The sequence below is a fragment of the Xiphias gladius genome, chromosome 11 (genome assembly GCF_016859285.1).
Source record: "Xiphias gladius isolate SHS-SW01 ecotype Sanya breed wild chromosome 11, ASM1685928v1, whole genome shotgun sequence".
Lineage (NCBI taxonomy): Eukaryota > Metazoa > Chordata > Actinopteri > Istiophoriformes > Xiphiidae > Xiphias > Xiphias gladius.
The window spans coordinates 3,068,434-3,080,774 of NC_053410.1; the positions used below are offsets into that span (position 1 = coordinate 3,068,434).

General features: G+C 42.9%; 1 protein-coding gene across 2 annotated transcripts in view; it reads right to left on the reverse strand.

Moving 5' to 3' along the window:
• gfra1a (gdnf family receptor alpha 1a) overlaps window positions 1–12,341 on the reverse strand; it is a 96,682-nt gene that overhangs the window by 23,692 nt on the left and 60,649 nt on the right. For both annotated transcript variants that reach the window (XM_040139227.1, XM_040139228.1), the window contains exons 5-6: window positions 1,998–2,176; window positions 764–936 (exon numbers count right to left, since the gene is read on the reverse strand). In XM_040139227.1, the coding sequence (XP_039995161.1) occupies window positions 764–936; window positions 1,998–2,176 (352 nt within the window). The remainder of the gene's footprint in view (window positions 1–763; window positions 937–1,997; window positions 2,177–12,341) is intronic.

The window sequence follows — 12,341 nt, forward strand, 5'->3', positions numbered from 1 at the left end:
GCTTTTTTTTTCTTTTTCTTTCCCCGTGTGTGCGCTTTTTAATCACACTGGGGACACCGTCACATTGTGGGGGCTTGCCTCACATTTGGTGTGAAAAAAGAAAAAAAGCTGGTCCCTAGCGGGCAAACAATTGAGTTTTAGGGTTAGGACTTGGTTTGCGGTCAAGATTCGGGGTCAAGTGAGGTTTGACTTAGAGTACATCTCCAGGGGACTCGATGTCAGTCATACAAACGTTCTCCTAAATGACCAGAGCAATCCTTTGAGGAAGGATTTGAGACTCTTGGTAAGCTACGACAGCAGCGATCATTTGCAAACAGTAGGGTAACAGTATGTTACACGCCACAAAGTATTCTGCCAGTAGCGCTGATTGGTCAGCGCTGCCAGACAAGGGACTACACAGGGGCAAAAGCTGACCCAAGAGCCCTGCATTTTTTTTTTGGGCTGGAGACTGCGTTTTGATGCAGTGCTAATGTTGGTCTGAACATCACCTTTAATATGACGGGATACACGTCAACACTGGCAACGGTACAGTGGAGTACCCTGCCCTGGTGAGAGTGTTTTGATGGATCACACACCTCTGGTTTGTGTTGGTCATGAACCACAGCGTCCTCGCATATGGTCAGGGGCCATGGTTGCCTGTCATTCCCCATCTCTCTACCCCCTAATTTCCTCTCATCCTTTCACTACTGTCTAATACAGGCATAAAAATGGCCTAGAAAAAAAAATTTGAAAATAAACATTTCTAGGGTCTACTGTTCCCTACCTGCAGATGTAGTTGGTCTTGCAGGAGGCCTGCAGTTCAAGACAGTTGGGTTTCTGTTTTTCTTCGTACGAGCAGACGGGGACGATGGTCTGACGCCTGCGTTCAGAACATGCCGTCTGGTCGCTGAGTGGACACGAGCAGAACAGCATGCCATAGCTGTGCTTCGGTGGGACCTGTTCGGCACAAGATTCACGGCGTGTTGATTAGAGAAGTGAACTCATCCGCATGACCTTCATTTTTATGCCCTTTCTGGCATTATCGTTGGGACACTGGCTGTACCCTCGGCCCTTTCAGACACGTTCCTTCTGTGGATTTGTTGTTGATGGGGTCAGAAGTTGTGCAGCTGTACTTTTCTCTGTTAGTCATTGCTGCTCATGCTACCTACCCCTTCCTGGGGTTTACTCCGGACAATCTGGTCCTGCAGTTGTTAGAAATTTAAAACGTATCATTTCCTGTGATTTGGAGGATTTTTCAAGTTCAGTCAAATTTCTGTCAACCCCCCGGTTTAGCGCTGATAATCCGGTAAAACATAATCACCAAACACTGAGGTGAAGACATGCAATCAAAGTTGACACCGAGGCCTTTCTTTAATGTAGCAACAGGGAAAGTTTCATAGATTATTGTGTTAAAATGTCATCAGTTTCATTTCTGATGCTAATGTTGAAGGGCACTGTGGATGGTAACTGCGCTGTAACAACAGATGGTCAGGCTGCAATATGGAGAGTGTCATCATGGTTTTATCTCCAAAACAAAGAAACTCCAAGCTTAAGGCTGTTCACACATTGAATTCTCTGTTGTGAAAAAAGAAAACAAAATTATACATCACACTAACATTAACAATGCTACGCATTCTTTGTAGTTTTGTGTTTATTCATATTGTTGCTTAGGCGGTTCCAGTAAAGCTATTCCAAAGGGACGTCATAGGAGCTGGGTTGTAATTACACAGTTTCACATCATTTTTTTTTTTCCAATATGGCACCGACAGTGAAAACATCTTTTGTGTTTGATGACTGAATCAATGTCAAAGCTCAGTGCTGGAAAAGCAAACCCAGAACTAAAAGGCCCACATGATTATTTATTGTGACTCTTTCAACCCCTCTAACTTATTCACTTCAAAATCATTCCTCCTTTTGAAGCAGGTTCTCTGTGATGGACATTCGGCTTTTATCAGATATCAGTGGTTTGGAAAACCTTTTTTTTTTTTTTTGATAAGCTTGTGTCAGATGTGCCTTGCCTTGTCAAAGAACTGCCGCAGGGCCTTGTGACACTTCCTCTTATTGCAGACTTCGGCGGTGGAGACGCGGCTGGTGCAGGGGCTGATATAGGATGAGCGGTACTTCTTGCACGTGTCATTCAGGTTGCAGGCTTTGGCAGCATTCAGACAGTTATTCTCTCTGGCCACTGCAGGCTCACCTACAGACGAGGAGAGGACAGGAGGCGTGGGGAGAGGAAAGGGGTGGGGGGGGTGACAATGGAAGAAAAAAAGAGAAGGAAGGGTGAGAATCACGGAGATGTTGTCGAGATTACGATGCTCATGAATGCTCATTAAGGGTTTCATCGAAAACGAGGGTCAGGCAATGAAAGTGAGCAAGAAGTAACTAAGAGAACCATTAGATAGCATGCAAAGAGTGCGTGAAGTTGGATTTTATAGTAATAAAAAAAGAATATTTCATTTGCATCAGAAACAGGCGACAACAGGGCAGCTAATCCGCACATTTTTTTTTTTTTTTCATTCAAATGCAGTACGTCATTACACAATAGCAAAACTGACAAAAATGCCACATGCGATGTTGAAATTGCATCTTTGTGTAACGTTCGAAATTTTTGAGGAGTGAAAATTTTCCAAGAGCGAAGGAGATACAATCACCATTTCAAAAAGAAAAGAAAGAAAAACAAATCCTGGATCCACACCAAGGGCTAATTCTCAACCTTGGAAATGGCGATTTGACGAAAAATTCTCGTCATAAGGTCCAGTTACTTGGTTTTTCTGAGAATTTCAGCCACATCTCTTGATGGAGATGGATTTGCTCAGTTTCATTTTGGTCATTTGGTCATTTAGGAACTTCGGTCGCGTGATGAGAGGTGACTTGGGTCATGTGATAACAACTGAACCATCTCCGTGAAAACTGAGCAGTCTCAGTTTGGAATTATAAGAGACGTAGCTGATAACAGTGAAGCTGGGACTTTTGAGGCCCCTGAGGGTCTGGGTGCCTTGGGCATTTACCTGCTTTTCCCAGCTGATAATTCAGCATCGGGCTCAATCGTTGCCAAAGATACTTGCGATATATCAGTTCTTTTTTTTTCTGTCAAATATCAATATCTGTATCAACCCAAAAAAATCCAGCATCAGTGAGGTTCTACACGCCACACAGAGACATACACATACAGATCATATCATCACAAAACAAAAGCAATTCAACTCCCCAGGCTGCAGCTTTTCCACCGCAGTGTACAGAAAGAGAGAGAGAGAGAGAGTGAAAGTGGCAGAGAGGCAGCAACACAGTGATGTTTTCTCAAAAGGAACAGGGGAATGTGTTGCTGTGGTTATCTGTCTGCATCTGTGTATGTGTTGTCTGACGTAAATGTTGGTTTTTATGTCTATCCTGCATCCGTGCAAGTGTATGTATTTATGCTAACTCGGAACACAGGACCCCGTTTGGGATCTGACTTCTTGCTTGGCCTGAATCAAACAGTAGCCTTTCTCCATATGGTCCTGATGGCGAACCAGGCATGTATCTATGTGTGTGTACAGTATGTGTGTGTGTGTGTGTGTGTGTTGAGCTCCTATAGTCCTCCAAGTCTCCAGTGTAGCGTCTTGCTCATCTGTCAGCCTGGACTAATTGCCAGTGTTCTCCTCGATCTGCTATTAATTAACATTTTCGTAGACTTCTCCCCCTCCTGCCTTTTTTTCTTTTTTTTTTCGTGAAAATGGAGCAAAAACAGCATTTTTTCCCCTTTAACGAGCACCGATTGAAAAGGGGGAAGGCCGGTGTGAAAAAAGCAGAAAACAGAAATGGTGGGGGGCAGGCAGCGGAGGCGCGTGCGGCCCGGGCCATGTAAGCAAGCCAACGAACCGATCTGCTGTCGGAGATTCTTGTGTTGTGCCGAGCAAACGGTGTTAATACGATTCAACACATCTAGGCAAAGGTGGAAAGAAAACACAGGGGGATCAGAAAGGGACGCAGAAACATACGGGGGGTGGGAGGGGTGGGAGTGTGTGGTCCAGTGATGTATGTACTGGCGACAGAGACGATGCTGTTTGTTCTACTGGGGGGGGGGGTCCTGTAGATGAATGCTTTCCAAAACCTCCAGCAGCCCCTGAGAGAAGCCACTGATGGCTCACTCATTGTCAATTCTTTCCATCGCTCTCCTTTGTTGTCCTCAAACTGTTTCACCTTACTATCACCTTTTCACTCGCCTCCCTCTCTCCTCTCTGTTTGTCCCGCCTCCTTTGGTCCACACCTCCCTTTTGTCAGTTTACAGGCCCATTTGGCACCGCACCTCTCCAGCAGTTTGGTACTGCACATTCTACATAAAAGCGCTCCCTCGGTGCTAAATTAAGATGTATAAATTATGGAAATACGCTGCTATACTGTATTTGCAGAAAACAATAGAGTATTAATTATGCACATTAAAAATATATATTTGTTTATAAATAGTGTTTAATGTTTTTAAATGGCTGACATTTAAAACAAAAGTTGAAACTATTACTTTTATTTTTACTACTAACGCTACAAATGAATCTTCATTTTATACATGAGGGACATATTGTATACTGCTGTTTGTTCTACCCTTTCATCTTCATTAGATGATATGGTAATATTTTAGTAGAACAACAGTTTCTTGTAAATGTAGCTTTCATCATATCCTCTGCCCTGTTTCGATAGATAATGTCTGAAAAGTTATTTGGGAACATATGATCATCTTCATAGAGTCGACCTGAGGTTATTATCGCATGCAGTGGCAGGAAAGGCACAATTGTCGCATTAGGCCTTTTTGGTTAGTTTGTTTTCCAGTCATTTAAGACACTGGAGCATTGTTCTTGAATCTTTATTTTTTGAAGCGCCTGCACATTCATTTACAGATTTTGCTCTCCGCTTCGTTCACACCTAATCTAAATACATTTTGTTTCACCACTGTACAGTTACCTGTCATTTTAGCATGAAAGAGTTACAAGAAACTGCTGCAGATCACAGTAACAACATTTCAACGCCAGACTTGTGTCATGTCAGTAATGAAAGTTGCATCGTAGCCTCCAGGAGGCTTTGGAGAAGGATTCTTTGTTTTAGTACATATGATAGTCTGCAGTACAGAAAAACAAGCGCAAAGACACACACACACACAAACACACACACAAATCTTTCAGTTTACCAAGGTATTTTTTCTGGGAAAAGGAAGTCGTTTTTGGCAAGAATTTCTGGGTGAGATTTCGGTAAATCATAATTCAAACGATAATGAGAAGAAATACAAAGAACTGGAAAACTATACCTTCACACACCAAAATGTGTGACAGGCGCATCCGATGGCAGCAGGGCATAAAAAGTTAAAAACCTCCACACCCCGTTTCACACACAGCTGGTTGATTTCATACATTTTGGCCTAAAGGGCCTTCATCAGGCGTCACACGTGAATAATATGTACGAGTCGCGCGGCCGCAGAAATTAGGCCAACTGAAATGCATTGTGGAAAAGCGTCACGTCACCTTTATCCATACAACAAACCCCGAAACTTTTCTCATTCCTCCATCACTTCAAACTCTCTAGGACACCTCCACGCCACTGATGCACCTCTCCCACTCTCCAGCCTTCAGTTTCCTTCTTCGCGTTTTGCGCCGTCTGTCTCTTTTCTCTGGATCAGACATATGAAATTCACACTTTTTTTCTTTTTTTCTCTCTTTCAGACGCCTCAGATTGACCGACTGATTCTCCTCCGTCAACCCTGCAGTTGTCCCGCTGGACAGATGAGTGAGGTTTGTGTTTTCGTGTGTTTATGTTTGACTCTTTTTGTATCATTTGCCTTATTTGAAAGGGCTCGAACAACAGCGCGCAGGCACAAGACCCCTTGGATTATGACGTCTGGGAGGCTCACCCTAAACCTTTCCGCATACAGAACGACCCAGAAACTGGGCACAGTTCAATTTCATCATCTTTTACTGTGAATGATTTTTAAAAAATGTGTAAAAAATGTAATAATGATTAAATTTAATGATGAACAAAACAAAAGACAACAGATCCCTTCTTTTCCTTGAACCAGGATAATCTCTTGATATCTGTAAATTGTTTTTTTTTTTTTTTGGAGCGTTCTGGTCAAAAAAATGACAAAGTACGTTGAGGAGCCAAAATTGAAAGAAGAAGGAAGAATAAAGGAAAGGGGAAGGAAAAATGGCAAGGAGGAAAAACTTAAAAGTCACAGAGCCACTGCTTGAGTTTGTGTTGTAAGATTAGTACATACAGCATCAAGGGTTTTTTGAAGACTCTTTGAACTCAGCGGTGGTTGGCATTTAAACCATTATGCCTTACCAAGGATTCTAATACACTTTTTATCCCTAGTTTGTCTGAGTGCCTGAAGAACACGTTCTTTTCCTGTGACCATGTATCTTCAAAAGCATCTTAAAGATTCCTGGACTTAATGTACGTGCAAGGTGAAGCTGACCGAGCACTCGGCCTCCCCATGCCTCTTCACGTCATGAGTTTTGCTATGATATATATACTCGACACGAGCTCGACATACACCAGAACCAAAAGGCTTTGCAGCGGATGATTGACGGTCTCCTTCACTCATACAACAAAACGAACCCTTCTTCCACCTGACCGGGTGAACACACCGCTCACTGTGCTTCCACAGTCCAACTGTAAAAAAAAACGCACCTGTTCAGAAAACATCAAAATTCTCCCAAACTATTCTTATCTACTCTGAATACATCTGAGATGAGAAATCCGTCACGCACCTGTAAAAATCAGGCTTTACCAACCGCAAAACACTGTTTATCTTGTTTGTTGACAGGGTTTGTCAGTTTCAAGTTTCCGCAGATCACGTCGTCATCTAAGCACTCTGTGGCGAAAACTGAACTCATTACGTACTCTGGTTTTAGTGAGGTTTAATTTATCTACTATACAAAAAAAACCTGACGACTCTTTGTATAGTAAAGATGGAGCTGCTCTCCTCACCTCAGAGGGTTCTACAGGACAAAACTGATAACGACGTACCTGTCAGCATCTCCTAACGCAAAGTGATGGTAAAGCTGTCATATAAACAAAGCTCTCTGGGTTGACTCGGGGTTGTCTTTGCATGACAAACAGCCAGCCGGCCACAACTTCAGCTTCTACCCTGAGGACACATTAGTATCATCACAAAAGCAGGAGTGTGTGAGTGTGTGTTGTGTGTGCCACGGGCTCCATCATGCTATGAAACGTGAACAAAGCTCATGTGAAGTTTCGACACTTTTTAAAGACGAATGTTAACTGCCTCTATTGCATAAATCTGCACGTATCTTCGACTGTGTGTGTGTGTGTGTGTGTGTTGCTTTAGCCATTTCTCTTCTACAACAACAGCACGGTGGGAGTCCCCGCTCCCACAAACACACGCCCACACTCAAACATGCGTACGGTATATTGTCTATTCCCTAATGCGCCCCTAGTGTCAGCAAATACATCTGCTGAACTCCCCTTGCACTCCTGGCAGATGGCATTGTCTCTCAAACACACAAACACAAACACACACACACACACACACACACAGATATAGTGTGGTCTGACAGGGCCCACACAGGGTTGGGGCCAGGGCCATCTGGAGGCCTGGTAGGGGGAACGAGGCCCCCCGAGTGGCTCATGTTTCCGATTCAGCTTCAAATTGATTATCATGTCGCCTGCTTCCTCCAGTCCCGCTGCCCCTCCACCCACCACCCCCACCTAATTTCAATTAACATGGGACACCACAGGGTCGAGTACTGACCTCACCCGCCTCTGTACCCCCCCACACCACTCTTTAAGTCCGGCTCCTCATCCTCTCTTGTCTTTTCTTTCTTCTCCTTCACTCTCCTTCTGTGACTCCGCTGGACCTTCCTTCCTCCTTCCCACAAAATTCCCCCCTTTCTGTTTTGCTCTCTGTGCTCCTCTTTCATGTCTTCATCCATGCGGTCCTGGATGTATTCCAATCATTACCGCTCTTCCTCTTTCTCAGTCATCATCATCCATCTTTAAACTTCTCTCTTGTGGCTCTCATTTCTCTTGTTTCTTCCTGTGTCTCTCTTCCCCTCTGCCATCTGCCCTTTATTTTTTCTAAGGAGCGAAGTGAAGTCATTTAATGGCCTTCAGTGACTTTTTAATGCCCGTTCGAGTCTCCCATGATCTGCGGCAGAGAAAAGGTTGTCATGCCAGTCGAAAAGTAAGTGATTAAAAGTGGCTGCTCTGGAATCCTGATAATTCGACAATGTTGCATAATTTTACTTACCATGGTTTCTGTGTTATTCTATTCCGTGTCCAGGGTTTTACTTTTTCCAGAAGAAAATTTGTCTTCTGTACCATAATTGATGCGGAGTATGACAGTCCCTATAAGTCTTTCTGAAACTTTTCACAGTTGTTATGTCCATGACATTGATTTGACCATGCTGTTGTCCTTGCCATGAGCCTTGCTATAGTTGCAGTGTAAGTAAGTGTCCTTGTCATAGCTATTTTAAATATAATCTCATACCATTGTCCCAGCAGTGATCGTCATTGTCTTTTTTACACTAGTCCAACGCAACACATTACTGCACCTCATCCAGCCAATCGAGGGTCAGCGAGGGGCAACTGGGAGCACCCGACAGGTGCGTTTGTTTCCACTACTCATCGCTCTACGGCAGTGGAAACAGCGGCTGCGTGCGGTGCTGCTGGGTGACTTACTATAATTCGAAACCTCTTTGTTTGCTAAGTACAATAAATGTGCAGGGATTTGTCCTGGTGGCGTGACAGCAGGGGATTACAGAACAAACATGACACTGACACTCACTCTGGGGGCAACTACACATCACATACAGTGAAATGGGAAAGTTTAAGACACACTGCATACATCGCTAAATAAATGGCTATAAATTAACATTTAGCATTCAGTTATGTTATATGCTTCCAGGCTGTGCTCTCAAGATATGTTAGGTAGAAATGGAAAAACCAAATCAAAGGAAAAACCAAAAAAAAAAAGAAACAGGAGAAACAGGATGACAATGACCCCATACATAGGGTACGAGTGGTCCCTGACTGGTTTGATGAGTTTGAAATGATGTGAACCATGTGCTGTGGCCTTCGCAGTCACCAGCTCTCAACCCAATGGAAAAACCTATGGGAGATTTTGGACCGGCGTGTTAGACGGCGCTCTCCACCACCATCATCAAAACACCAAATGAGGGAATATCTTTTAGAAGTCCAGAGAAGTGTAGAATTAATACATAAGCACGTCTAAGCTGTTGTGGTGGCAGGTGGTAGCCCAACACCTTACTAAGAAAATTGATGTTGGTTTTTCATTTAATTTTTCACCCATCTATATATGCATAAATGCTCTGAATACTAAAATAAAAGATGTAAAATGGGCGTTTTTCTATAAAATTGCATGTATTAGAGAAAACTTTATGACACAAATGTTTCCAGTTACAAAGCTATTTTTATGTCACTGCATTATATTTTCTATATTTAAAAAATGTGTTCACATAAGCAATATGTATGTGAAAGTATGTGACTTTTGCCAGCAGGGATTATCCTTTTTTGTTATTGAATTCAGCAGCAAGTGCGGTATTTACTGCAAAGGCTGTTTGCTTGTGGCACAAATATTAAATCTGCCTTTTATTCCCCTATCTTGTACAGTTTTCATTATATCACATGACTTAATTTGGAAATCAAAAAGCTAACCATTAGTTCGTTTTACTCCAATCTGTGGTAATCCCATAATTGTATAACTTTATTGTCTCAGTATGAACAACACTGACTGTATATGCATGGTTTAGTTCTGCCATTTGTCCTGATTTGAAAATGTGGCAATAACATTTGATTTCCCCTTAGAACTTTTATAAATCGTAAACTAAACTTGCCCTGTCCTTGTCTACACACATCTTGATTATTCATCGTGCAAATTACTTTTCTTGCACCTCCTTCCCACTTTGAGAAATTACAGCGCAGTCAGATTCAATAGAAAAATCTAACATAATAAACGAGGCCTGGGGTCTCCTCTCTGATAATCTGCTCTCTCCCTCTCTCTGTTGATTATCCGCGGTGAGTTACACTACCATCTGCTTTAATGGGCTCCACACTTGAAAGTGCAAGACAAGCAGAAATGGAGAGAGCGGAGGGCTGAGAGAGGAGAAGTGAAGAGAGAGCCTCGCGGTTTTTCTTTGCAGCTCTCTCTCCGTCTTTTCTTTCTAAACTCTCCACATTGTTCTTTCTTTCGACGCTTTTCTGATTCTGTTGGCTTTCTCTACCTCGCTTTCTCTCTCTTTCAGCGTGGTTAATAATCTGCTTCTCCCTCCGAACACTGTCCCAGTGCAATAAAGCCACATGGTCCTTGGTGCAGCAAATACCATAACTCACAGTTCCTAGTAATTGATCCCTGTAGTGCAACAGTGTCTTTCTCTCAATCCCTTTCCTGTCCATTCCATCTATATCTCATCCTCTTCCATCACCTCTCATCATCTCTAGCAACTTTCTTCTTCCGATTCAATTGGATGTATTGAGCTTTACTGGCACACTGTCCAATAAAAATCTGCCAAAGACAATTATTTCTGTGTTTCCCATTAGCCGCTTTCCGTTTTCATTCTCCTGACATCTCATCCCACAGCAGTATTATACTGCTCCCTCCACCAACAAATCCCTTCACCTCATTTCATCATTTCAAGCCAGGTCTTGACAGAAGTGCTTACCTGAATACATAATATGTTTTCAGTACATCATCAACTCTTGCAATTTCGTACATGAAACTTATTTTCTTGCTGGAAATTTAACTTTCGGCACAAATTACTGGTCCTCAAACCTGGGCTTATGACTGCTGGAACTGATTGAGGAGTAGAAATACAACCGTTAGGTAAATTGTGTGTGTCTGCAAAAAAGTTTCCCTCCCCTCTATCCTCTTCACTTCCACACCTCTGGAGCTAGATGTTTCCCTGCTGGCCTGAATCCCAGCAGGGAAACATCTAGCGAGTTTCTCTCCTGTGATTCCTCTACCCTGAATCAATCCCAGGTTTCGAAACTGGCTGCTAAAAAAGTAAATGCTAAAATGCTAAAGTTAGGTGTCAACTCCTGTTTAATGAAAGTGTCGCTTTATAAAATGTTTTCAAGACACTGAGCTAACTAGGTAGCAAACAATCGAGCTAACCTGCTAGAAAGTGAGGTAGCAGGCTGACTAGCAAATAGTTTCCACCTGCTCAATGCGAGGCTCTTTTCACCTGGCATGAGTAGTTTATTATGGTATGAGTAGATATACTCTGGATACACTTCAAAGACTGAAAGTAAACCTGGCTTGCTTGCTCATTATCTGGTTAGCTTACTCACAAGTGGAGTAGGCTCTGGGGATTCTGAGCAAGACGTGTAATGTCAAACTATCATTAAGGCATTTTACTCCTGCTGTGATAGGAGAGTCCCGATTCTGGGACAGAAGCCTGACAACAAGATGCGAGTTCATGTTCTGTATGCTGCGTTCGAACCAGATGTAATGCAGCACATTCGACAGACCGAAACTGCGAGAGAGGGAGGAAAAAACTTGAGAAACAAAAGACGAGAGGAGTGTGGGAGGAAGAGAAGGAGAGAGGGAGTGAGTTGCCGTGGCTCTCAGCAGTGATGAATCTCCAGTGAGGTCTGTTTCATTACCCATCTGCCAGCGTGGAGATCAGCCGGTAAGAGCAGGCCCTTTGGGGCTCGAGCAGAAATATATGGCTCTTTAATAATCTCCACAAACACATTCCAGTACTGTAATTGTACAGTGCACTGCCCCCACGCCGCTCCGCGGCCCTACAGGGCCTGGCCCCTGCACTCCACGTCTCTGGTTTTAAGTCTGTGACTACAAGTCACCTACAGCAAATGCAAGATTTCTTGCCATGTATAAAAATGAATGCATGTCAGGAGGTCAGTCTTGCATGGGGACAGACGGAAAGATATCTAAAAACAGCATGTGGAAGGAATGGAAAAAGAAAATCTAATATGAGTTATGACTTTTTATTTGACAGTTGTTTTTTTTTTACATAGCCATAAAACTCCACAATCAAAATTAGGTTATTAGAGTGTGTTGTTAGTGTTGTTGTTGTTGTTGTTGTTGTTGTTGTTTTTAATATGCAGGGAAGTCGATGAAACTAAAACAACACATTCAGCTCTTCTGTTCATGTGCGTGCTCACATGTCAAATCGCACAAATTACCAACACGCAGGAGCGTCTGGCTCAACACCATCAGGAGGTAAATGCTTACAAAGGAAAAAGGAAGGAAAACCTCTTGCTTTACCTGTCAACAGGAGCTGTAAGCTAACCTGTAAGATCTGCAACATCTGTCTCTCTCATTGAGTATTTTACTTATGACTTTGAATATCATTAAAACCAACAAGAAATCAAAGAAATGTAATGTTTCATTGCAA